The sequence below is a fragment of the Rhipicephalus sanguineus genome, chromosome 2 (assembly GCF_013339695.2).
Source record: "Rhipicephalus sanguineus isolate Rsan-2018 chromosome 2, BIME_Rsan_1.4, whole genome shotgun sequence".
Lineage (NCBI taxonomy): Eukaryota > Metazoa > Arthropoda > Arachnida > Ixodida > Ixodidae > Rhipicephalus > Rhipicephalus sanguineus.
In genome coordinates this window covers 45,821,261-45,846,186 of record NC_051177.1, presented here as the reverse complement: position 1 = coordinate 45,846,186, position 24,926 = coordinate 45,821,261, and the positions used below count along the sequence as shown (strand labels likewise).

The 24,926-nt window shown below is 46.7% G+C and overlaps 1 protein-coding gene across 1 annotated transcript; it reads right to left on the bottom strand.

The window, feature by feature from the left end:
* Positions 1–507: 507 nt before the first annotated feature.
* On the bottom strand, positions 508–24,772 carry LOC119382860 (ragulator complex protein LAMTOR1). Its single transcript, XM_037650738.2, has 5 exons — positions 24,619–24,772; positions 24,163–24,230; positions 21,469–21,561; positions 11,653–11,845; positions 508–692 (listed from the first exon to the last, which is right to left on the bottom strand). Exons 1-5 carry the CDS (start codon positions 24,658–24,660, stop codon positions 597–599), a joined length of 492 nt encoding a protein of 163 aa, XP_037506666.1. The 5' UTR covers positions 24,661–24,772; the 3' UTR covers positions 508–596.
* Between the last annotated feature and the right edge of the window lie 154 nt (positions 24,773–24,926).

The following is a 24,926-nucleotide window of genomic DNA, read 5'->3' as shown; positions in this document are numbered from 1 at the left end:
CGTTTACAATCCCGGTAACTATGTAATCCGCAAATGACAAGAAGCTTGCGGACAAACTAAAACTCTTAATTCTTAGGGCAGTGGTATTGGCAACAGCTAACATGGTTTCCTCCATCAACATTGCCAATGCATGCTCTCTTGCAAAGTTTTCTACCGCTTATGTCTGTGGTAGAATGGGCGATTGTCAGAGGAGATTTTTTTAATGAAACATAGCTATAAGGGAAAGCAGACAAAGAGAATTTTAAGAATTGAGTTGCAAAATGGCAACCGTGGGGCATTTTTGAAGTTCACCTCCATTAAAATGTGACCCCCTGTGCTGGAATGCAATGTTCGACCATGCTCAATGGCAGCAAACAAGAGGGACCCCCCCCCCCCCCCCAACATGAAAAAGATATCAATACATAAATTCACGTCTTGTATAAATGCTTCATTCGAGGGTCAAATCCGCAACCGATTTATGGCGAAATGCAACCTTCTCAGTCACATTGCGATGATAAAAGACACTGGTGACCACGAATGTGAAGGCATTTTATGGCAGCGTATGTACAAGAAAACAGTTCAAGTAGGCCAAAGGAGGTGCACTGTACTAGACATGGCTACGGTGGACTGCAGAGTTGGACTACCAGGTCCTCCTTGTGCTCAACTTGTACATCGGCTAGTACTTGTTGGACTTTCTCCATCAGGGCATCCATCTGCAACATGGTGCATGACACGAACCAGGTTATTACAGCACAGCTACTACAGTAAAGTGTAGCTTTGGCAGAGGTGTTGGACTATGGCAAGCCACTGTGTGAATAACTGACAAAGATGCCAATGAGCGCTAGCCTTTCACAGGTCCTCTGTACAAACTACGTAATATGTGTGGGTTTGCCATGAATCCCAATTGCACTTTTAAAGTGGAAAAAGAAAAAGCCTTCAACCCTACGCTTTTGAAGCATACAGAACCTGCTTCATCCAAAGGGCTTTAATTCTTTTCGTTCAAGCCTTCTGCCACAGCATAGATCAGTGTGTCGAGAAAGTAACTTTCAGAGGCGACGAAGAAGAGATGAATCCAACCACTAAAAGGCTGGCTATGATGATTACTGCTCATAATGTCCTTTGTGAATCGTGGTGGCAACATACATTTATCCAGTGCGAGCTACCTCGCGTATACGACGGAATGTGCCGGTACGTTACTACAGATGGAGTTGCTGTGTAGGTTTGTGTAGAGTGCCTCGATGTGCGTGTCCCCGCTTAAACTGGCGTCAGCTTTTGAAAGGGCAGGTGCCACCTCCTCGGCCTTGGTGACAGCGTGGCCGCCATCATGGCTTCTCCGCCGGGTCACTTGTGCGTGGCATGTGTGCTGCTGTTAGGTCGGTGCTCGTTTCCCTCCAGTTTTATGCGCTCACTACTGTGACCATGGCCGGGTGTTGTGTGCCGCAGTGCACCAATCATTTCAAGAATGCTGGAAGCTGTATAGTCTTCCAAGAGACCCGAAAAGAAGGCTTCTTTGGACAGCAAAAATCAAACGTGACAAGTGGCATCCGACAAACACATCATCCATTTGCAGGGTAAGTTTCCAGCCGGTATTTTGAATGGACATGCAAGCAAAACTTGTACCGGCGTCAACCTTGCATAAAAAAATGGACACACTTATATCAGCTGTGTGATTAAACGATTTGGTTCACGTGTGCATGAATCCTGCATTTTACTTCGCGAACATTCCTTACTGCACTTTATTGGTCCTGTATCTGCCTTTGATTTTTGCTTTCGTTTTTTTTTTGTGATGTGAAATGTATCATGGAACATATTATGCGTGTTTGTCTGCAGATGAGTGCTTCTTTTTTTTTTTTAATATTAATAATTTGTTGGAATTTACGTTCCAAACCATGATGATTACGAGGAGACACTCGTACTGGAAGGGCTCCAGAAATTTCTGCCATCTGTTGATCTTTAGCGTGCACCTAAATCAAAGTACACGGGCCTCTGGCATTTTGACTCCATTGAATGGGCCGCTGCAGCCGGGGTTCGATCCCGCGACTTTTGGGTCAGGCAGCCAAGCACCATAACCACTAGAAAACCGCAGCGGGTTCTTGTTTTCTATATTCCTCTCCATGGTTTAGTACGCCTTCTGTATTGTCTGATGCCCATGTATGTATGTGTGCAGTTAATCTTTTTAGTCTTCACTGTTTCTGTGTTTCAAGGTTACCTTTTCATCCTGTCTTAAATCATTATGCAGTTCTTGTTTTTTTTAATCACTCACGATCAATGTGAAGCGACTAGTGGCAGTCGTCAGCAAATTATGCCATGAAGCACTTTATTTGTGTAACTGCCTCTGTCAGCACAGCATTAATGCGCACAAATAAATGACCTGTACACTGGATATTAATAGGGGGAACGGCAGGCGTTTACATACACACACACATGCGCGCGTGCATGTGTGTGTGCATGCGATTTTTGCATTACTTGTATCATGATTTTTTGCAACACTCGTTTCTGACGTCGTGGGACGCCGCAGACGTGGGACCGCGGACGATCAAATTTCGCGTTCGATGAGGCACTTAAGGCTCTCGGCCTTAAAGAAACGTCCGCCTCGGTGGTATAGTGGTTACGGTGCTCGGCTGCTGACGCCAAGTCGCTGATTGGATCCCAGCCTCAGCAGGTCGCACTTCGGTGGAGGCGAAAATGCTAGAGGCCCCTGTACTGTAAGATGTCAGTGCAGGCTGTTAAGGAACACCAGATGGGCGAAATTCGTGGAGTATTCCACTACGGCGTGCCTCATAGTCATATCGTGGTCTTGGCATGTAAAACCCCAGATATTATTAATAAAAGAGACAAATAAATGACGCAGTGGACCTGCCGTACAAAATGCAAAACAGTATTGGAAACACTCAATAACATGTGCATGCAATTGAGCATGAAAAAAAAAAAAACTGCAGATACAGAAAAATAAACTGCACATACAAAAAAAATAAAGAAAAGGAAAAACGCACAGATAGTACTGTGCATATGCAAAGTTTTATGGCATACTAAACAACAACGTATTCATCGTTTTGATAGGGACTCAAGGTGCAACTCGAGTGCCGATACAAATGCAGCCACAGATTGTGAGTAAGAAATGTCAGCAATAATAATGATAAAGAAGCTTTTATTTCATTTCAGCAGGATATTTGCACCATACTACCCCTCGGCCCTTTATACTATGAACAATCTGTATGATGCCATTTATAATAAACGAGTAAATTGTTTGTAAACTTAGCAAAATAAGCCACCTTTATCACGCTTAGGTAGCTTCGCAACACTAAAATGTGTGTGTTGAGATACATATACGACTGCCATTGCTGACATGCATATAAATACTTTAAGCAATTATTTGTGTATTTGGAATGGAGAATTTACGAGAAAGTTCAGTAAGGCTTTAGACTTAACTCTGTCATTTCCGGCATTGGAAGACGATCCGTTTTCAACATAACAGAGTCTACGCCTACCTTTAGCGCATAATACATGCACAGGCCGTCAGCTTACATGAACTACATGCTCCCTTAATAAACATTTAGGCAACAACAGCACTAAAAGCTGTCCAAGCTTCAAGAAAGAAAAGAAAAATAAAAAGCTCGCTAGCGTGCACTTATTTCCAGACGTATCCGTGCACCGCAAGAACATTGTGTAGCGCGTTTCGCATGCTGCCTAGCTGCGGTGGGAGGCGCAATGGTGGCCGTCGTAGCAGACGACGCAGCTGTCCTCACCCTCAGCGGAGCGCGCAGGCATCAAGGTACCCTAGGGTTGCGGTGCCATTTGGTAGCAGAGAATGACACCTATTGCACCAGGCCTCCGATGTCAGGTGACTCAGTTCTTTGCCACAATGTCCGATCTCAAGGTAGTGGTAAAAATTGACAGTACCTCTAGTTAAATGCTAAGGAGAGCACAGGCAAAAGCCTATGCTCCGACTTTTGATTCACTGTTTATTCATATTTGATTCACCTCTAATTCACTTTAATTGTTATCTGGGGTATGTTGGCATGCGCTACTAGAGAGTTTTGGTACCGTTCGTGTTGACGCCGCCACCACCAGGTTTTTCATTTATGTAAATTAAGCTAACTTGTGGTAGTATGGCATGAATAGTATTGAAAGAGATTGTTATTTATCAAGTTCACGATTTAGGCTAGCTTGAGAAACATGGTTGCAAACAACAGTGCAAGAAATACATCACAGGCTCTACATAATAGCTGTTAGTCGCAGTGACTGTAAAACTAAGTGTAGCATAATGAGAATCGCACTTCATTTAACTGCAGGCTCTCTGCTGTTGAATGGCCACGGCAACTGCATGGATGCCATGGCTATTATGAACTGTGGGGGTGCTATCACCTCCTGTAAAGTAGTTTTCACCGCATGGCATGCGCGTCCAGTGGATTGGTCGTTAGAGTGATTAGTTTCGCTGTCGAGCGAGAGATGGCGTGGTGGGCATACGGTGGCTTACGATGGGTGAAACATGAGTTTTTCTGCCAGTTAGAACAATGGCAGATGCCGAGTGTGTGCAAAGACTTTCTCTGGCGGCTCTATGCGGATAGCTCAGTGGTGGCATGCTTCAGAGGCACCAGAACACAGCCTGTGAAGGTGACAAGAGGACTCAGGCAAGGCTGCCCTTTGTCTCCACTGCTATACATGCTCTATGTGACGGGACTCGAGCAGTTACTTGCGGAATCTGGAGTTGGCTGCGCATTTCGACTCATGATTGATAAGGTGGCGGAGACATCAGGGGCGTAGCCAGAAATTTTTTTCTGGGGGGGTTCAACCATACTTTATGTATGTTCGTGCGTGCGTTTGTATGTGTGCGTGTATATATACGCAAGCAAAACTGAGAAATTTCGGGGGGGGGGGGTTGAACCCCCCCAACCCCCCCCCTGGCTATGACCCTGGGAGACATGGACGTTGCCCGGCTAGGTGTTTGCCGATGATCTCGTATTACTGGCAGAACGCAGCAGTGTCAAAGTCTAGTGACACTAGCGGCCGACCACCGGAAGAGTCTGGGCCTTCACTTGAACACTAAAAAATTAGCCATACTGCAGTTTTTGGGCGTGGAGGAGGTCATTGATGTGCAGCTTGTCGACGGAGGAAGCATTCCAGTATCGGACAAATACTGGTATCTCGTCGTAAACTTTTGCACCTCCGCAGAACCATTTGTCAAACAAGAGGAGCATGTTCGACAGGCGTCAGTGAGAGCCGCCAAAGTGTTGTGACGGCCTAGTTTGTGGGGTTTGTACCGGAGCGCGAATTATGGAAAGCAGTACATGTGCCAGTGCTAACATTTGCTAATGCCGTCATCTGCCTGTCCACTGCAACACACCAGTGGTTGGAAAGAGGTCCACGTGAGGTTGGGGACTGGTGCTGGCATGTCACGGACGTCTAGCAGTCGAGGCTGTCCAGGGCAACCTCGTATGGTCAAGCTATGAGGCACACGAAGCAAGGCGGCCTACGAAAGCCGTTTCAGTTTATTGAATGTACTTGTGTGGGGGTTCCTTAGTGTGAACACTTCAATAGGACCTCTTGTTATAAAATACATAAAAGTAAAAGAAAATCGGAAGCCAAATTGCGAAATAGATGCATACAATGCATACAGAACAAAAGGAGTGGCAACATGGGAAGCAATGACAATGATGTCTTCACCTAATAACAATCAGCGGTGGGCTCAGGGCGTATTTAGATACACAACTATGTAAGGTATGAGTACACAATGAGCAGGCGTCTCTACAACCTGTGCAGAAACCCCGCCCAGGAGGACAGTGAGAGGAAATGGTCAGTAGGTGTACGAACCAGAGTACAGGAAGTGGAAACATCGATGTGGCAGGCCAGCTGCCATGGACTAAAAACCTAGCCTGGCCCTACTGGCCGCGAGATCGAGCAGAGTCGGCACCTAGCGGCGAGTGGACGAAACCCCGTGGTGTGGATGGCTCCTTGCGTCGCCTGCTAGCCACACCATGTTCGCATGTGTGCGTACGTCATGCACGTCCTCAGATCACAGCTTATTCCGTTGTGCTAGCACAGTATCAAATGCTTGTACGTATGCCTACACGATATACATAAGCATTTCGCCTTACGAGACTTCTATGCACTCTAATAAGTAACATTGGTGAACACGAGTGTGCGCTAGTCTGTCTAATTATAATTCTTGTGAGTTTGTTTGAGTGAGCTGAGTTGAGCAGGATTTTGGTGACACAGAGTCCGAGTCAGCCCAGTTGAGTAATTTTGGTGAATACGAGTGTGTGTTAGTCCATCTTAGAGGTGTGCACGGGCTCCGGGTTGCCCGAAAGCCCGACCCGGACCGGCTCGGGTGGGTTGACACCTTCTAATCTCGGGCCTGAGCCAGGCATAAAGACTGAATCAAGCCCAAACTGTAGATGTCGTGCTGAATTCCAAGCTTGCTATGCTTTCAAAAAAGATATTGGCAATTCTGGTTACCAGTGCGAGCAACGAACGGAACTTCAGTTCAGCGGGGTATCTGATGCAGGGGCGCCGCAGTTCACTGAAGCCCGAATCATTGGACAGCTTGCTATTTTTACATGACAACTTGTAATCTGTATATATAGTGACTGTCATGTGTCATTTGCTTATGTTTGACTTTGATATACTGAATAAAATGGCACATTATCGGAAAATGATAACTTGCCTCCACAGCAAACCTTCATAACGTCGGGCCGGATCGGGCCCGTGCACTTGCTTTTGTACGTCGGGCCAGGCCGGGCGGGGTTGCAGCCCTTTGGCGTTGGGCTCGGGCGGGCCTTCGATGCATTCAGCGGGTTCGGGCCAGGCTCGGAAATGCAGCCCGTGCACGACTCTAGTGCAACTATAATTCTTGAGTTTGTTTCTGAGTAAGCTGCGTTGAGCAGGATTTTGGCAAGTCCGAATGAGCCCAGCTGAGTGTAATTTTGGTGAACACGAGTGTGTGCTGGTCTATCTAGTATCTATAATTCTTGCGAGTCTGTTGCTGAGGAAGCCGGGTTGAGCAGGATATTGGCGACTCATCGAGTCCGAGCAAACCTGACGGAATAGAATTCTGGTGAGCATGAGTACGGGCGAGTCTTTGGCAGAAATATACAGGTTATCTCACATAACTTGAGTCAAGACTTCAAAAATGAAAGGCACCCAATAATTGTATTTAATCGCCCAGCTTTTTAATTATAGGCTGAAGACCACCTGATGATATGCAGAGTTGTAGAGCACCTTCAAGAACTACTGGTTAAATTGTTTCCTGTATGATATGCTTAATGTAGCCCTTTTTGCCTCGTTGCAAAGGAAGCCTGCGATAATTTGAGAAAAGCCACGTGACGGAGCGTTTGCGCATTGCTATCCTGCTGCTCTCAAGCCAGATCGCCTGCATCATCACGGGGAAGTGGCAGAACGTTTCGATGGTGGCCGGCATCTGGGTCTTCGGCTTTTGTCGCGTGATGGCACAAATGCCTGCTGCTGGCCAAGTGCTACCGAGGCGCGATATATCGCCCATATAACACTGCAGGCGACCTGGTTTACCAATTGAACACTTTAGAGCAGCACAATAGCAGTGTGTAAGCACTCTGTCACGTACGTGGCTTATTTAATATTTCCCGGGTTTTCTTTGCAACACAGAAAAAAGGACTACTTGAGACTACTGTAAAATCCCGAGTAACATGATGAGACTGAAGGGAAACTTAACGTGGTTTATTTACACTGTTTTAAGTAGCGAGCATTTCATTACACGACGAAAATTTTTTCTCGAGTGAGCCCATGGGGCTCATTTTAAAGGGTCTCCTTTCCCCAGATCCCTAGATGGGGGAATTGCTCCAAGCTGGGACGGTCAAATCACTTCAAACACACAGCACTAATGAAGGTGCCGCCCACACCCGCCCAGGTCAACGTCCTCGACTGGGGCGAGGCCACCGCACTTAGCACCTGTGGCACCAAGGGGGTCCTTCCTTGCCGTGTGAAGGCGTAGGGTGATGAGTCACACGCTCGGACAACCGGGCGCATCAAAAGGTCCGCCGCTCCGAAGTACCTCAGTGCTCAATTAGCAGGACTGGTTGTCATGCGCGCTGACGCCGCTGTCTCTTCAAGAAAGATTTGGTGACAGAAAGCCATTACGGTCGTCTCGTCGAACCTTGATGTGTCTGACTGCATGGCGCCTTACTTCCCGTCTCGGGAGGACAATTCAAGTGTTTGAACGGCTATCAGCAGGCAGGCAGCTCTTTGACGCCTTGTTCGAAGAACAGGGGACGTCGCTTCCCTTTCGGAGCAGGGCCAATTGTAACAGCACTTCCTCCAGCACCGATACCACGAATGTCAAAGACTGGCCTACTGAATACGAGTCAGCCGGCAAGTTCAACCACTGGGACTTAGCTATTATGCTGGCTGATGTCATTTACCATCTCAAGGGAACAGCCAGTGTTTGGTTCTAAACACACGAGGCGGAATTGGCTAGTTGTGACACCTTCAAACAGAAACTGAAGAAACTCAATGGGAAGCCAGTTGGGTGCCAGCGAGCTGCCAAAAAACTTCCATGTTGTGTGCAAAATGTCAACTTTGTGTACATTCAGGATGCACGCAGGAGTATTAGCTCTGTGTCAGATAGTCGATGACAAAATACCCGAAGCTGATCAAGTCAGCCACAGTCTTAAAGGCAATGCCTATGACGTCTTTAATTTGCTCATGTACAAGAGCTGCTCTACTGTGGATGACATTATCATACCTGCCAAGTTTGGAGAAACGGAATCCGGGAGATCTACTCAACCAGGGGGGGGGTACTGCGATAGCAATTATATGGACACTGTCAGCGGGATTTTGCAGTCACCGCTGATCTGTACAGAGTCCAAACTAGGGTTGCCACCTGCCCGGTTTTGGACCGGCCGGGCCGGTTTTTTGACAAGGGGCCGGTCGCCGGTCCGCACCTAAGACCGGCCGTCATTGGCCGGTTTTTTGCTCATCCTATCCCGAGTATTTTTTTATTTTTTTTACTCTTCTCCGTGTTGACCGCACGTGTTGACTGAGGAATTCCACCTGCGCGGTCGGGGACTGACCGGCGGTCAGTCCCCGACCGCGTAGTTCAACAACTACGACGGTAAATATTTATCGTCAATCACCAAAACTCTTACGCTATTAGTCAACCACTTTCTGGGATCCCTTCAAGTCAAGCGATCATTGGAATAGAGCATATTATTGCGCGTGTATGGTACATGAATATCCGACATTTTTGTGGCATAGGCACATTTTAACGTTTCTTTGTGTCTATAATGCGAGTGGCCTATTGGATTCAGACGCAAAGAAGAGCTTCTATATGGACGAAGCATTGTGGTTCCTTTTCAGTGCAGCACATTCAGACTAATAAGCGAAGCGTCCTTCCAATCACGGGTACTTTTATGTCAGCAATTAGGCTAATTGGTTTTAGGCTTTTGTTTGTGCATTGGGTTTATTTGGGTCAATGAAAGCAATGTTACATTAAATGGCACTGCATGCCGAAGAATTGACATAGCGTCTATTGTTCAACATTATTTTAATCCTCCCCCCTTGAAAGGCCGGTTTTTTTTTCGGTAAAAGGTGGCAACCCTAGTCCAAACCGATAACATCACCTACGCATCGTCTGTTTCACGAGCGAGTAAAAGCGCGCTAGCACTAGGGACGAACGCGGTTGAAGCAGAGGTGAAACGACCCGGCCGTCACCGTCGCGCGAAGGGCACATATGCGATAACATCGCTCCGGGTGCGAGGCCTGTCGTCGCTTGCTTACCAGTTATCCCGTCGGGCAAGATTTTGTGTGCACAAACGCATCATCTACGAAATATTAACGGCTGATATAACCTATGACACATTTAGGATGTGGCCAGACAACTTTGCTCATGTGGCCAGACAAAGCACTGGATGCGCGGGGCAAAAGTGGATTTCCGGGAGATTTTCCTATGACCCGTACAACCGGGAGAAACGTTCAAAATCCGGGAGTCTCCCGGGTAATCCGGGAGACTTGGCAGGTATGCATTATATGAGAGTGCCAATGCTTCAAGGAAGCAAAGAGTTAGAGTTGTGTCACACAGCGTTACGCGTGGCTCTTTAGTACCCCTGCCACATTATTGTGCAAGGGTATCCAGCCCTTTGGTACCAAAAACGTGCTGCGTATAGTGCAGCGCAAGAACGATGCCACACCACCCGCTACTAAAGCCCGTTTGAAGAGTGGAGTTTCGTTATGAATCGGCACGTGCTCTCTTCGTCCTCCTCTTCCTCTCAGTTCTCTTCATGTTCTTTTTCACTCCCAAAACACGTGCGCCGATTTCTCTGGCGCGGGATGGAATAACTCTGATGGGTGAGAGAACGAATAGAAAGAGAGAGATCCTTGGCGAAAAATATTTCTTGGCGAGGTGGGATTCAAACCCGCCTACCCATGAGCCAAAAGAGAGCGCCCTAAAATCTCGGCTAACCAAGCACGCTATCAGAGCCTATCATAGCCTCGTGTAGTATAGCATAGCATAGCAAGGTGGCGGGTAAGGGAAGTGAGGTTGAGGAGGAGGGAAAGGAGGAGGGGAGAGAGTAATGCATAGCATAGACAGAAATAGAAAGAGAGAATCAAAGAAAGGAGCATACAATAGAAGAAAGAGAGGAATAGAGAGAAAGAAAGGGAAGAGACAGAAAGAGAAAGAGAGAGAGTAAGAGAGAAAGTAAGAGGAAGCAAGAAATAGAGAGAGAAAGAAGGGCAAGAAAGAGAAACATAGAAAGAGTGAAAAAGACAAACAAATACATACTGAGGGAAAGCAAGAAACAGAGATAAAAAAGACAGAAAAAACAGAGATGAGAGAAAAAGAACAAAACAAGGGAAGAAAGAGAAAAATAAAGAGAAGCAAAGAAGGCAGCCCAGCTCCGCACTTCCTACAGGCTTGGGATCCCTAGTAAGCTGCTATATATACTTTTTAACGAGTTCTGCCCAAAGTTCGTGTCGGTGACGGCAGTATACATGTTGCTTTGTTGGCTTGTCTACTGAACCTGTAAGCTTTGTTAGTCACTAGACCTCGGCTCTCTACACCATTCTGTACCAGTGTCCCTATGACATCATTCGTGGCCATGTTTTACAGAGCACCCATTCTGCCTACATCAAGTGCCCCCTTCTGGTCTTCTACAGTCCATCTCCCAGTAACAATACCGCATCTAGATACTTCTTTTTTGTTAGCCTGCGTGCTTATAACAAATACCATGGGAATGGAACTCGCTGCCACATGGACTACTAAAAGTAGACAGTGTAAGCAAATTTGAAACAGGGCTAACTCAACTTGTTACTTCAGCTGGAAATACATAGCTCCTACATGACAATTACAATTTGTCTCATTAAAACTTACATTCCTTGCTGTATTTCATCTATTTCATCTAACAGATGTGGTGAAACTGATAACACGCTGATGTATTTTTGCCTATACTTCTTGCTTATAGAGTCCCTTTTATTGTGTATTCGCCTCCCTCTGTTCCTGGCTGCGTCAGCAATGCTATCTTGCATATTTTGTCTTGCAAGTGCTCTCTGACGGCCTCCAATCAAGAGTATTGATAAATAAATAAAATAAAATATGTTATGAAGTGAGGTTCTTATCTCGAAGGCAAGTGCAATTAGGTGATTAGACTGCCCAAAAACAATAATTCACAAAACCTTCACCTCTCTGCTCAGAGAAAGGCATACCTTTTGTAACTGCAGTGGTGCCAGAGGAGGACGAGAGAGAACCTCTTGTGGAGAACTGTTTCCCCCAAGCAAGCATGGAAGCCCAACTGCAGGTAGTGCTAGCACCGAGACACGTTGTGCGTACTGCCGGCCTCGATTGAGATATTCATGCTGCTCCAGCTGAGAGTCCAGGGCAGATACGTCGATCACATTCCTGCGAGTGGACAATACAAAATGAAATACGTAGCTACCCCACAGATGGTAAGATTCTGCTCTGACGTATGGTGAACATTTGTTTCAGTTCATAGTTTTCAAGAGTGCTAGTACTGAGAGACACTAACGTAAGTGAGATATGCAACAGAAAGCATAAAAGGCAGACTAAAGCATATAAGTGCACTTGCAGCTTTAGTGCTAGCCTCTTGGTTCACATAAATGCAGAAAGTGTGCAACTACAGAAAGTGTGCAAATGTCAAGCGAATGTCCAAGTGTTTTGTCAAGACTGAGTTTGATGTAAAAATGTATATGTGTACCTGATTTTGAATTTGAGTTTAGATACTTTCTAACGGTGACTAAGGTACGGCAAATTGAGCTACCTAAAATAATCCCGGAGGTGTGTCATCAACATGCAACTGTCTTCCTGTTCCCACACTAAAATGTGAAACTTGTTTTAGTGCATCAATACACAGCACTAAGACATGTCAAATTGGAAGCAAAAGTAACTTTTTGTCCCTATTGATTCTTAGCAGAGACCTTGCACTGTAGGAAAGGCCTGCACAGCTGCATAGGGCAAGGCATTGACAGAAACAGCATGGTACTAGAATACACAAAGCAAGGCACAGAAAGTGTAGCAAGCCTTGTACCTGTGCAGCGTCATGTAGCCAAAGACACACATGAACTGATGTCACTCAATGACTGCAAGTGCTCATGGTCACAATGCTGATGTGACGAGTGCCAGCCGTGAGAAGAGCATGCGTCTCTAAAAGTCAAGTTTTGCCACTGCTGCTTCCTTCATTACAATGTCACTGTGCTACGCCTCCCAAACTCTGAACACAACATCCTCTTCAACAATGAGTGCAGAAAGTAGCTAGATGCACTTAAAAGCACCGGATTGCCTAACTACTTGCCTTCGCTGTCTTATTCACACACTCACCCCTGCACTCGCCACAAATAACATGAACTCCAATGCTTGGAGCGCAAGCATTCACACCCAATTTGGTTAGTTACAGCACAGCAATGGTGAACGCCCATGTAAACATTCATTGTGTGTACTATTTAATAATTTCTGGGGCTTTACATGCCAAAACCATGACACAATTAATTTTAACCACCTGGGTTCTTTAACATGCACCTAAATCTGTTTTTGCATTTTGCCCCCATTGAAATGTGGCCACCGCGGCTGGGAACTTGACTGTGCCTATACACTCCGTTCGGGACCTATAGAGGGCACCTTGAAAGACGCACGCAGCGCCACTTGCGGTGCGGCGAGCGTGCAACGTTGAGAGCCTTAGCAGACAACAGTGCCTCATTGCTTTGATAGCTATGGCGGCGCAAGCGCCCGTTGCTGGCGCGTTAGTGCTTCGAGCTGGATTTAAAGATATCGTAGTGGGATCGTTCTTCCGTGATGCCACCATTAAAAAAGGGGAAACCTGCACGAGAGCGGCCACGTTTTTGACGTGAGTGAACGCTTTGCTACGGCATTGTCAGTACTGATGGCTAAATGCGTGCGTCAGGCGGGCGTCCCACAAGAGGCTTATTCCATAGCCATCGAGGCAAGCTGTCATTCTTTCATGCTTAGATTATTATTGGTGCATGCCCACTACCTGTGTACTTGCAAAATGCTCAGAACATTTAGAATTATCCACGGCCACTCACCGTGGAAACTTCGGCGAGTGGCCGGGCGGCGTGGTTATTTGTTGGCGGCTTGGTGTCATGTCGATTCGCAGCCATCAAGTATTTTGCTTGAAATTGTCGCGCGCAGCAACGACCTTATTGCAGCATCATCATCGCTCATCATGATCATTTCTACCTCGCCGCTCGCACGGCTCATGCCAAGAGCTTGAGGTGCGGGCGAGAAATAAACATGTTACGATTGGCCCCGCTTCGTCTTTCGCTTCAAGTGATGTGGCGCCGACGACGGCACGGTCACGATCGGCCACCATCAGTTTACCTCATTCGCTACAACCCCTTTCGTTGTTTATGCTTCTTTCCGAAACAAACATTGCGCTTCCGTCGCAACAGCATTCGCAGAAAACTGCAACGACGGCCAGATCTAAGATGGAAATAAATAGCCTCGTTTTAGTTCTGCGTGCACATTTGTCTACATGCTGCACACTTTGTTTCGTCAACGCCGAATGATTACAGGGTCAGCTGTTTACTACAAGGATCAACCACTTAAAGTGCTTGCGCACTTGGCTCTCTCGTCTGCGCGGGCTCACCACGCTTTTATAATTTGTGCCAACTCTGGTGTAACCCAAGCTACGCCCTAGCGCAGAGGTGCGCAAACATTTTCGGTACCAAGGCGTTGGACTGGGCTAGTTGGTACATTGTCAAAATTGATAAAAAACCAGCGGTAAACACAGGACACAGTGAGTGTCCCATCGTTTCCTCGCACTGTGTCCTGTGTTTACCACTATTTTTTGTTTTTTTTATCCATTTTAACATTTTCGGGACCACGACCTCTCGAAGCTTCCGAGTGCCATAGGGCTACCCCAGCCGTAGTCTTTCTGCTTTAAACCTAGGATCTATCCGAAGAGCCGCGACCACCTGACATTTTTGTCCCTCAACATCTCGGGGGGAAAGGGATCGACTCCCAGTTAGCGCATCTCTAATTGAACAGCTGCGCTTCCGCCAGTACTAAAATCATGACTGCAGGAACAGCGCGAACGTAAAGCACGGGATGTAGAAGACACACATACGACGACACGAGCGCTGACTATCAACTTGTCTTCTGCAAGCACGGACGGCTTACGATACTCGTCAGGAAATATCGTTGGCACGTACGACGGGGACGACACATCCTTGGACGGCAACCCCCCAACGAAATGTGCACTGCATGTCTTCGAGTGCTGAGAGGGCTCCCAGTTTGTTCGGTCATGGCTGAAATGTACTGATCCTAGCAGCACAAGAAAAACAAAACCACAGAACGCGAGACGGCAGAGGGAGCGGGAACCAAGTGAACTTTTTTCGTCGCACAGCTGTGATCCACTTCTGCCGCTGCCCAATAAAGGACGGACGAGTTGAGAAACGATGAAACGTCGTTCCCGCAGGGCACGTGTACCTGTTGGTACAACCGACGACGCAGCAGTTCATGACTGCGTCACAGAACACCTACAACTGCGTGCTAACGGGCGCGGGAAAGCGTTCGCTTCTGCTGGGGATCTCAACGACTGCCTTCTCTGACGGCCACACGGTGGCGCGCCAGTCGCAGTGAACGGAGTGTATATGCTTGCCATCAGAATAAGTGTGTAGATAAGAAAATAGCATAAGTGTGCTATGCCTTCATTTAGAAGGAAGCCCTCCTTGCACCACCTTTCTTCATTTAAAGGGAAGCTTTCACCACTTTTCACGTGTTGGCTGCTGTGTTGCATATGTAGCCAGCACTGGCCATGGTGTTAACAGAGGCAGTCCACGCTTGGAGACGATGCATGCAAGCATAGAAGAAAACTCCAAGAAAAATGCAATATAAATGGTACGAACACTTGATAGTCTTCATCATATTGTGATCGTTTCTTTCTGTCATGCTGTCATCATTCCAATGCCCTCACCTTATAGCCATCTCTCAATGTTACTTCCGACATCACTGATCCATTGCTGTCACACAGCCATTATCAGTCCATCGTCATAACTGTGTCTACACTGCCCCGTCCTGATGCATTCGTTGTTGTACAGTCACCACTTTTCTCATTTCATTGTCGTCATTCTACTGTCATTTCAGCGTTACCTCACAGCCATTACTTTGGCACTGTCACCCCCTCCTTTGTGTAGTTCCCATTGTGCTTGTGGCAACAAAGAAAGCACATATATCGTAAGATAACTCCACTTGTACTCGGCAGATTAGAGAAATTATTGCAGCAGGGGATACATGAAGTAACAGAGCCCTATAGTAAGGTCATTCAATGATAACTTAGAAGGCTCATTCAGGTCCCTTTCACAAGTGCCAACACTTAGCACTGTGGGAGCACTGCAGCGTGGCAGAGGCTTCAGTGCAGTATATACTGTAAGCCAGTGGTTCTCAAATGGGGGTCCGCGAAGCCATTTCTATGATCCGCGAAACCCTCACCCGCTTTTTTTTTTTACAATTTTTGGAGTTTAGTCCGGCCGTGACTCATTTGGAGTTCCGGGACCTGCTCCCGGAACTGCCGCAGCGATCCGCAATCCGCACAAGGTCGTCTCGATCACCTCCTTTCCCTCTTCCCCACACCTTCTCGAACCACGTGTCTCGGTGCCCCGCAGCCGGATTATCATATCGCCATTTTCGCCTGGCATCAGTGGCTGTGCCGTGCAGTCTCACCCGGTTGGCCTAGGTCGCGCAGCTACGTGCTCGTCTGAGTCGCGTAGCCATGTCCAAGTTACGTGGCTACAAAGAAAGTTATGCGACGTTTGGCTTTGTCAATATCGGCGGCAAACCGCAATGCGCTTTGTGCGGTGAAGTACTCGCTCTAAGCTCCATGGTGCCGACGAAGTTGACACGCCATCTTCGGACAAAGCATCCAAGCTACCAAGACAAGGACATAGAGTTCTTCGAAACCAAGAAACGACAGTTGGAATCCCAAAAGCTGGATAATCCAAACAAGGTGAGGTCGAAATTATCATAACACAGTTTTACGTTAGTTGCGCATACAATGTTCGCTGCGGCAGCGAGCCTCGGTCGGTCGCCGAATGCTTGTTCGACGTGCTTTACGTTAGTTGCGCATATGAGGTTCGCGGCAGCCGCGACCCTCGATATGCGTTATGTTCACTGTGCGTACGCTGATCGGCGAGGCTCCGGCCTCATGGTTAGCTGGCAGATTTTGTTCGTTCGCTTTAGTGCATGTGCCATCGAATTTCCACATGTATACAACGCGTCGCGGGGTGGGGAAGGCGACCGGTTAAAGCACCAGTTTTAGACTGTCGATGCAGTGTTTGTAGGTTCGGTTCAGTGTACAAAGTTTGACTTTCGTTGCAGCTGGCAAGCTCTACAGATGCTATCAAGGCAAGCTACATGCTCAGCTACCACGTGGCCAAACAGATGAAGCCTCACACCATCTGCGAGACTCTGCTTATGCCCTGCATGAAGGACGTCGTCAGTGCTGTCATAGGGAAAGAGCATGTGAAGAAACTGGACAAAATACCGTGCTCGAACGACACCGTGGCACGGAGAATCAGAGAAATGGCGTCTGATGTGCAGGACCAAGTAATTGATAAATTGAGGTCCGCTGGGAAGTTTTCCCTCGCTGTCGATGAAAGCTGCGACGTATCCGGGAGCCCGCAGCGTATAGTGTTTGTGCGCTTTGTGAATAACTCTGTCATTGCCGAAGAACTTCTTTGCTGTCTGGAACTCGAGACCACAACGAGAGGTCAAGACATTTTCGATGCCATTAACAATTTTTTTGTTTCGCGCGGTGTTCGTTGGGACATGTGTGTAGCTGTGTGCACCGACGGCGCTCGAGCCATGGTTGGAAACTCTGTAGGTTTTTTAGGACTCGTTAAGAAAGTGAACAGTGCAGTAGCGTTCACACGCTGTTTGCTTCATAAGGATGCTTTGGCCTCAAAGGAGTTGAGTCCAGAGCTTGTGAGTGTGATGCAACATGTTGTCAAAGTCGTGAACAGTGTAGAGGCAAGGCCTAAGGCCAGTCGCCTCTTCAAGGTACTGTGCGAGGAGATGGGTGCCGAGCACCAACACCTGCTCCTGCACATCGAGGTGCGTTGGTTGTCGCGCGGAAAGGTGCTCGCAAGGGTGTTCGAGCTTAGAGAGGAGCTGAGTCTTTTTTGGGCAGAAGATAGGGCACTCGGAGATTCTTTTCAGGACTCTTCTTTTGTGGCAAAGCTTGCTTATTTGTGTGACCTGTTTGAGCACCTGAACCATCTTAACAGCAGCATGAAGGGAATGGGCACTAATGTTGTCTCTTCTGGGGACAAGGTGAGAGGCTTTTGTAAAAAGCTTCAAAGTTGGTTGAGCCGGGTAAACAGAGGCAACTATTCTTTTAAGCTGCTCGGTGGTTTTGCAGGCTCTGGGGTAGTATCTGGAAGTGACAGAGCCACAATCACGGCCCATCTGAGCACATTAAGGTGCCACATTAAGGACTACTTCCCAGAATCTGCCCCAGACACATGGCTTGTGGCCCCTTTTGAGGCTGACGTAGCTTGCTTTACATATGAATGTGTCGAAGCTGAAAATCAGCTGATGGAGCCCCAGGAAAACACAGTGATGAAGGCAAAGTTTGCCACTGTGAGCCTTGAGGCATTTTGGTTGGGGACTGCATGAATGTTCCCCCTTTTCCATGAGATGGCTGCAAAGCTTCTGTTACAGTTTTCTACGACGTATGCATGCAAGCATGCTTTTCCCAGACTTGCATACTTGAAAAGTAAATACCGAAACAGGTTGAATGTGGCTGCATATATGCAACTCTGTTTAAGCGCGACTGTGCCACGTATTGATGAACTAGTATCCAAAATGAAGTGATGTGGCACATTTGTTTGATGTTTTTGGTATCAATAAAAGGCACCTGTTTCATGCTCCAGTTGTGCTAATTTACCTACGTACCCCCCTCCCTCCCTCCCCTCCGCTGCAAGGGGTCCCCCATCACTTCCATCAGTCCACAAGGGGTCCCCGACACATCCATGGCTGAGAACCACTGCTGTAAGCTGTGGTAACCATGTAGTTTTGCCATATGAATTATCTTCAATGTTGCATTAGCATATGATGTCTGGGCGCCCCTGAAGTGTAGTTTAAACACACTGCAGCAGTGTTTACATACTGCCTACTGGTTCAGTTGCAATGGCACTAAAGAAAAATGGTGCTGCGAAGCACCACGGAAACGAAGTGACGTAAACAGGCGAGTGTCATGAAAGTGGTCTAGTTGGACCAGTGAGAGACGTATGAAAAGGAAGCACGACGCAGTGGTGCGTACTGAGTGCATACTATGGACTGTGTTTCTTGTATTTATAGTGCTGAGCTCCTCACAAATTAACAAGCTGCTACAGACACTTCCAAGTTGAAGTAATATGCCTGTACCTTTGGTGGAGCTGCTTGTCAACAGGAAGCCACAAGATGCCCACTGACCAGTGCGCAGTCCGCGAAGAAATTTACAGAAAGACCGTTTGGCTTTGCTTATATGGTTTGCAATTGCCCGTGGTTGCAGCATTTGCAAGTTACTGTGTCCAGCTGCTATGTCAATTACTGCAGCTACCACAGGGGGGTTGCTGACATTAGTCAAACAGGGTGCATCCATGTTAAAGGCTGCAACACTGATCCAACAGCAGTGCACACTACACATGTTATGAAAGATGCCTGTAAGAGAGAGACCAATCGCCATTTTTTATTGCCCTAATTCTGTCACAATTTCAGTGATGTTATCTCATTGAAATGCCGCCAAGATATTGTCAGTTGTTTACGCCATTGTGGTCGCAATACCGCTGTCGTCAGAACAAGATGGTCATTATCATTTTGTTATTCTTATACGAGCTTACTCATCCCATTGTTGACATGCTGCAATCATTTCACAGTTTTAGTGCTGCTGTAGTGATACAATTATCACCATTCCATCACACTTTCATTATTATATTGTGGCAATTTGTCATTCCATTGTCATAGTGTGACCATCGTCATTTCACCATTATAATTATGTCATAGTAATATGGGTACTGTCATCTCATTTCAGTCATGGACATCATTTCCATTCCGTCGGATCTGCAAGCACTCACGCGGGCTGCAAAAATTGGATGTCGTGCAAGAGATGAAGCACAGCGAAATGCAGTTTCCTACTAGTCCTTGTTGTCATGGGTAATGAAAAATGGCATGCTGCCTGGAAAGCCAGCTATCTGAAGGACTGGATGTGAATGTATACCTCTCAACATAAAAAAAAAGCGGCAGGCCTGCGCTGAAACCGCAGCACAGTCACAGCGAAAGCTGGAAGAGCGGCGTTTCTAGAGCCCGTTGTAAGCCAGCTCTCTTGGGGCTACAATACAAGTACACTAGAAAGGTACCCACTACGGCATAAATCACAATTTTTGTGAAGTTGGGAAGCACCTACTAAGCCATTATTCGCCATTCTGCGGAGAAGCGAGGCACCAGCTACACATCTGTAAGGCATTATGTGCACTTTGTTGACGCAACGACTGATGACGAAGAATTAAGGCTCAGCCCTTTGTAATGGTTTGGAAGCTTTAAACAGCCCACCATGCAGTTATGTAATTTGCATTGGGTGACGCCCGGTCGCTATTTCCCTCTCCCGTCATGCTGTATAGCATACATTGACATGGGAGAGAGACGGGGGGGGGGGGGCGGAGAACTTTACTGAGACCCCAAGAAAATAGATCATGCGCTTACGGGCTTCCTTGGCGACCAATACAAGTGCACCTGCGAGGAACCCACTACGCTCTAAATCATTGTAATTTTACTGAGACACTGAGGATATGGATCATGCGCTTATGGGCTTCCTTGGCAACCAATACAAGTGCACTTGCGAGGAACCCACTACGCTATAAATCATTGTAATTTTACTGAGACCCCGAGGAAATGGATCATACGCTTATGGGCTTCCTTGGCAACCAATACAAGTGCACTTGCGAGGAACCCACTACGCTATAAATCATTGTAATTTTTGAGAAGTAGGGCAGCAGGCACTGTGCCATTTTTCGTCATTCTACGGAGAGCCGTGGTACCTGCTCAACGCATGTAAGGCATTATGTGCAGTTTGTTGATGCTGTGCCTGATGACGATGAAGAATTATGGCAGAGCCCTTTGTAATGGGTTGGAAGCATTCAACAACCTACTCGTTGCGCAATTCGCATTGTTTGACTCTGGTTACAGAATTCGCGTTGTGCGACGCTTAGTGCTTATTTTACTCTTCTACCATGCTATATTGCATATGCTAATGTGGTTCCTTCCCGACATGAAGCCTGTATAGGACCTTTTTGCAAAGCAGTTTCAAGCACCGGCATGGCTCAGTGGTTGAATACTGGGCTCCCACGCAGAGGGCCCAGGTTCGAACCTCGTTCCATCCTGGAATTTTTTTCTTATTTCGTTCTTTTTCTTATTTCGAGCGATACTGGTTACGGACACCGGCAGCGGCGGCGGACAACTACGGCGCCAAAAACGGCCGGTGAAATGATCTCATAACAGCTTTCGCTGCAAAAGTACTTTTTCTGCAGTTCAAATGTCTGTGCACTGCTATTTCCTTACCAGCTGCCCCATATTGAAAAATTAAATCTCAAATGTTGCACCAACAGCCATTAACAGCTTGCACATGAGTAATAATATCCAAAGCAGACCACAATAATGATGGTTTCTTCAATGCAGTACATATAAAATCATGTGACACTTCCTAATTAAACCCGATACCCTTGGTTCTTGTGTTGTTCCTTCAATCAAAACTTCAGATAAACGGAATGCTTCTCGCTGTCCCTTCAAGTTCAATTTATGATAGATCTGCTCAATTTGCAATACTATACGTGTCTTGCTGACTTTTGCAACAAAAGAGATGGCTGTCATTAATGGCAACAAAGCAACAACAAATGTGTACTAATACATAAAACACCAAAAACACGTCATATAACCTTAACATTGTGTGTTTATGACAGCAATAAATTATTTGACATGCTGTCAATGCGCTCTGTGATAAAAAAGAACTTGCTTACGCCGCTGTCTGGTGAATGATCCTATTAAGAGCATTCTGGTCGTCCCCTTTGGCAGGATGCGCTGAACCACCTTGCGTGCCGCCATAACTGTCGCTGCACGAGAGATACAATCCACGCTACAATTAAGCCAGGCTGCATGGAAAGCCTGTACACATTTCAGTAACGCTCACAAGGCTTCATCACAGACTTCCCAGGAAAAAAATGTAGGTTATGATCTCAACGATGCTGTGCAAGCGAGTTAAGCACGCATAGTATACACAGCTTTAAGGAGACCCTGAAATAGTTTTTGAAATTTTGTCAGCGTTTAGGCTACAGCACCATCAAATCAGTCGCACCATAAATTAAGCGACGCACTGCGTATCAAGGAAGCTACAAGCAATTACAGTTATACCCTCCTTCTCGCCACAGCTTTGCCTTCTCAACTCATCGAACACCCACCCGTCGCTGGTGACCGCAGCATACATGACACGTTGAGCCCCGCGGACGAACAAAAAGTTTCTGGGAACAATCACCGATAAGCGTAAACTAGGGCAACGTGGTTGTGTCCTCAGGGGTGACGTTACAGCCGCAGACGCATGGATCCTGGCGTTGATTGAATAGAAAGATCCCGAAGCTCACTGCAGCGACTCCGCTCGCCAGGTGCCTTACACAATGTCCCAGCTTTACATGTCACCAATCGCTATATTTGCGGCACACAATTCAGCTAGGGCAATCTATGCTGTGTCTGAGAAAAGAAACCTCGAGATAAACACTGTTGCGCAGCTCACGATGTCAACACGGAGCATGTTGTAACACAGGCAGACGACACTACACATAGACTCAGGGTTGCCAATGGTGGCTACTTTTCGCCAAATTGGCGAATTTGTGATGCCCGTGGCGGCCTAAAATTATGAATGGCGACATGGCGAAATTTTGGCGATTTTCAGCTTAGGTCTCCACTGAGTTATGCATCCTAAGCTCAGTGTCTCTCCAACGAATGAGCGGCAACATTCTCTATTTTTTCTTGGTTTCAGAACCACGAGTAGAATGTGCACATTACTCGTCATTCAGTATGTCCGTCCTGTAACTCGTGTGTATCTCCTCAATTCATCTAGAAAACGTTTATTTGATGTTCTGTGAGAAGATCAGTGAGTGGGATCCTTAGTCCGAGATCCCATCTAGATGCAGGAGGTACTGGAACGTCCCCTAGCAACATTATAACAAAATGTAAGTCAGCGGACTGCCTTGAGAACCGCGAGGGGGCAGTGTTTGACTATTAAGTTTATAGCTTTAGGTGCTTTACGCTTCTCTGAAGTTTCGCTTCTGAAGGGGCTAGACGACGGGTTGGCCGCGTGTTCCGACCATTTGTTCCGCCAAAGCTTCAACTGTTCTGAATAGCGTGGCGACTTATTCGCTGTTTGAGTACCCCCAATTCAGCTCGTAAAGACTGTTTTGGAATAGCGAAGAGAGGCGGATACGCGGCTATTTGTGCAGTAAAAAATTATTTATTGAGGCATTTTCCACTGTTCTCGGTGAGCGTGTGCAATGAAAACAATTGCTATATAACATTTCACATTTTCTGCTTGTTCAATGATAACGCATCGGATTGACGCGTGTAAGATATAAGTGACTATAAGAAAGGGTCGGTGGCGTCCGGTATCATTAGTTCACACTGAAAAGGTGTAAGTCTCACTAATGATCAGTTTCTGTAAGAATTCTGTTGTGTTACCTTCAATAAACCTTTTAATCCTTTTAATTCATATAAGGGCACGTAAAGCTGTCTACAAACAATGCTTTGACGGTTTTCGCCAAAGGTTTACCACACTTTTACCTTTAAAACGAGCGGACAGGAATGGAAGGATATCACGAGCGTGTCATTCATTCACCCTTGCGCCACCATGCACATCTTGCGGCTAGTCGGAGAAGCAGCACCATATACACTCCCACGGTGAAGCGGGCGATACCACTGGCATTGAGAAACGTCAATATAATCCAAGGGTCTTGGATGGCACTGTATTCTACGGGACTATACGTGAGTGGGAATATTTATTACTAGGTATGCCGCACATATCCAGAATGGCGACTTTTTTGGCGAAATTTGTAAAAAATATGGCGACTTTTGGCGACTTTTTGCTCGTCGTTTGGCGACATTTACTCGAAAGTTAGTGGCAACCCTGCATAGACTGGACATATCCAATCAGATCGGTCGCCGGTACTATGTAACAAGGAACAATGCTACGTAGGAAGGATGCGGGAAGTTGAAAACTCGTTCGGCTGAGCCGCTGCGATCTGTAGCGATTCACGTTTACACGTAATAAATTACACAGTTGACGCAGAGAGCTTAAATCGGTCTGCAAATTATTTTTAGGACTTGCTTTACCAGCTCAACATTTACACAAAATCGTCAAAACCATTCCAGGGTACCTCTAGGCCATCGTATGGCTCTATGTAGTGGCAATCGGCAACTGATATTAAGAGCCGACTCATACGAAATACCGCGTCTCCAAAAAGCAACCGCCATATCAGTTTTGTTTTATTCCTCGCATCTTGTCACCCAACGTTTTTATCTTTTCTCTTCCACAGCTCTTCAAAGCAGGCGCATCACACTTCCCGTTTGTAGCTTATCTGCGCTGTTTCTTTTAAAGCTATTCTGCGATTACAAGAAAACGCGGTGAGGACAGGCAGCGCCTCACGTTTAAATGTCACGATACTTACTGGAAAGAGTGCTGCGATGCGTTGCCTACCGGGTTCGCTAGCAGTCGAGAGTTTTCGCTGGGTTCATCCTGCGACAGGAAACGGGAATCGAAACGTGAGGTCACACTTATACAACTAGTACGCAGGAGGGTTTGACAGCTCGCAGAAAAAAAAAAAGAAAGACTAATTGGCGCGGTCACTCTTCCTGTCACGATAGTGGGCGTTACCTTCGCATCACCACTCTGCGCAGGCAAGACACATGACAGTAGGCGTCACTGAAACACTGTGGAAGTAAACTTGACGTTTCCGCAGTTGCCGTGCTACAAATTTTCAATATCGGAAACGTAGATGGAGCGCGCCGGTGTTACGGAGATTCTTGCGATCAGCGGCGGCCTATGTTACCGCTTCGTGACAGAACGAACGTAACTGACACTTTCGGCACAGCACTCGCGCCGTCCAGCAGCGAGACACCTCTACCTGTGAGCGCTTGTCTTCGTTGCAGCTGAAGCAGCAGCCCATTGGTGAAAAGTTGGATCAAAAGAGCGTACGGCACGTAGTAAACAAACTTTACTCCGCACGGATCATCTTTGACCCCACGCACAGTCATATGACAATAGGATCGCACTTCGGTAATCAGACAAAACACTGACTACCTAGCTAATCTAATTAAAAACGATAAATTGTTTCATAATATATATTAATAAATTACGTTAATAAATATATTTATATTTTATAATCCAGTCTTAATAATTTGCTGCGGGCCTTGTAAACGCGCAAAACCTTCT

Coding starts and splice junctions, on each gene's coding strand:
- LOC119382860 (XM_037650738.2), bottom strand. CDS start 24,660: ATGGGCTGCTGCTTCAGCTGCAACGAAGACAAGCGCTCACAG. Junction 21,562..24,162: donor GCATCGCAGCACTCTTTCCA/GTAAGTATCGTG, acceptor TCTCTCGTGCAG/CGACAGTTATGGCGGCACGC. Junction 693..11,652: donor CACCACTGCAGTTACAAAAG/GTATGCCTTTCT, acceptor ACCATGTTGCAG/ATGGATGCCCTGATGGAGAA.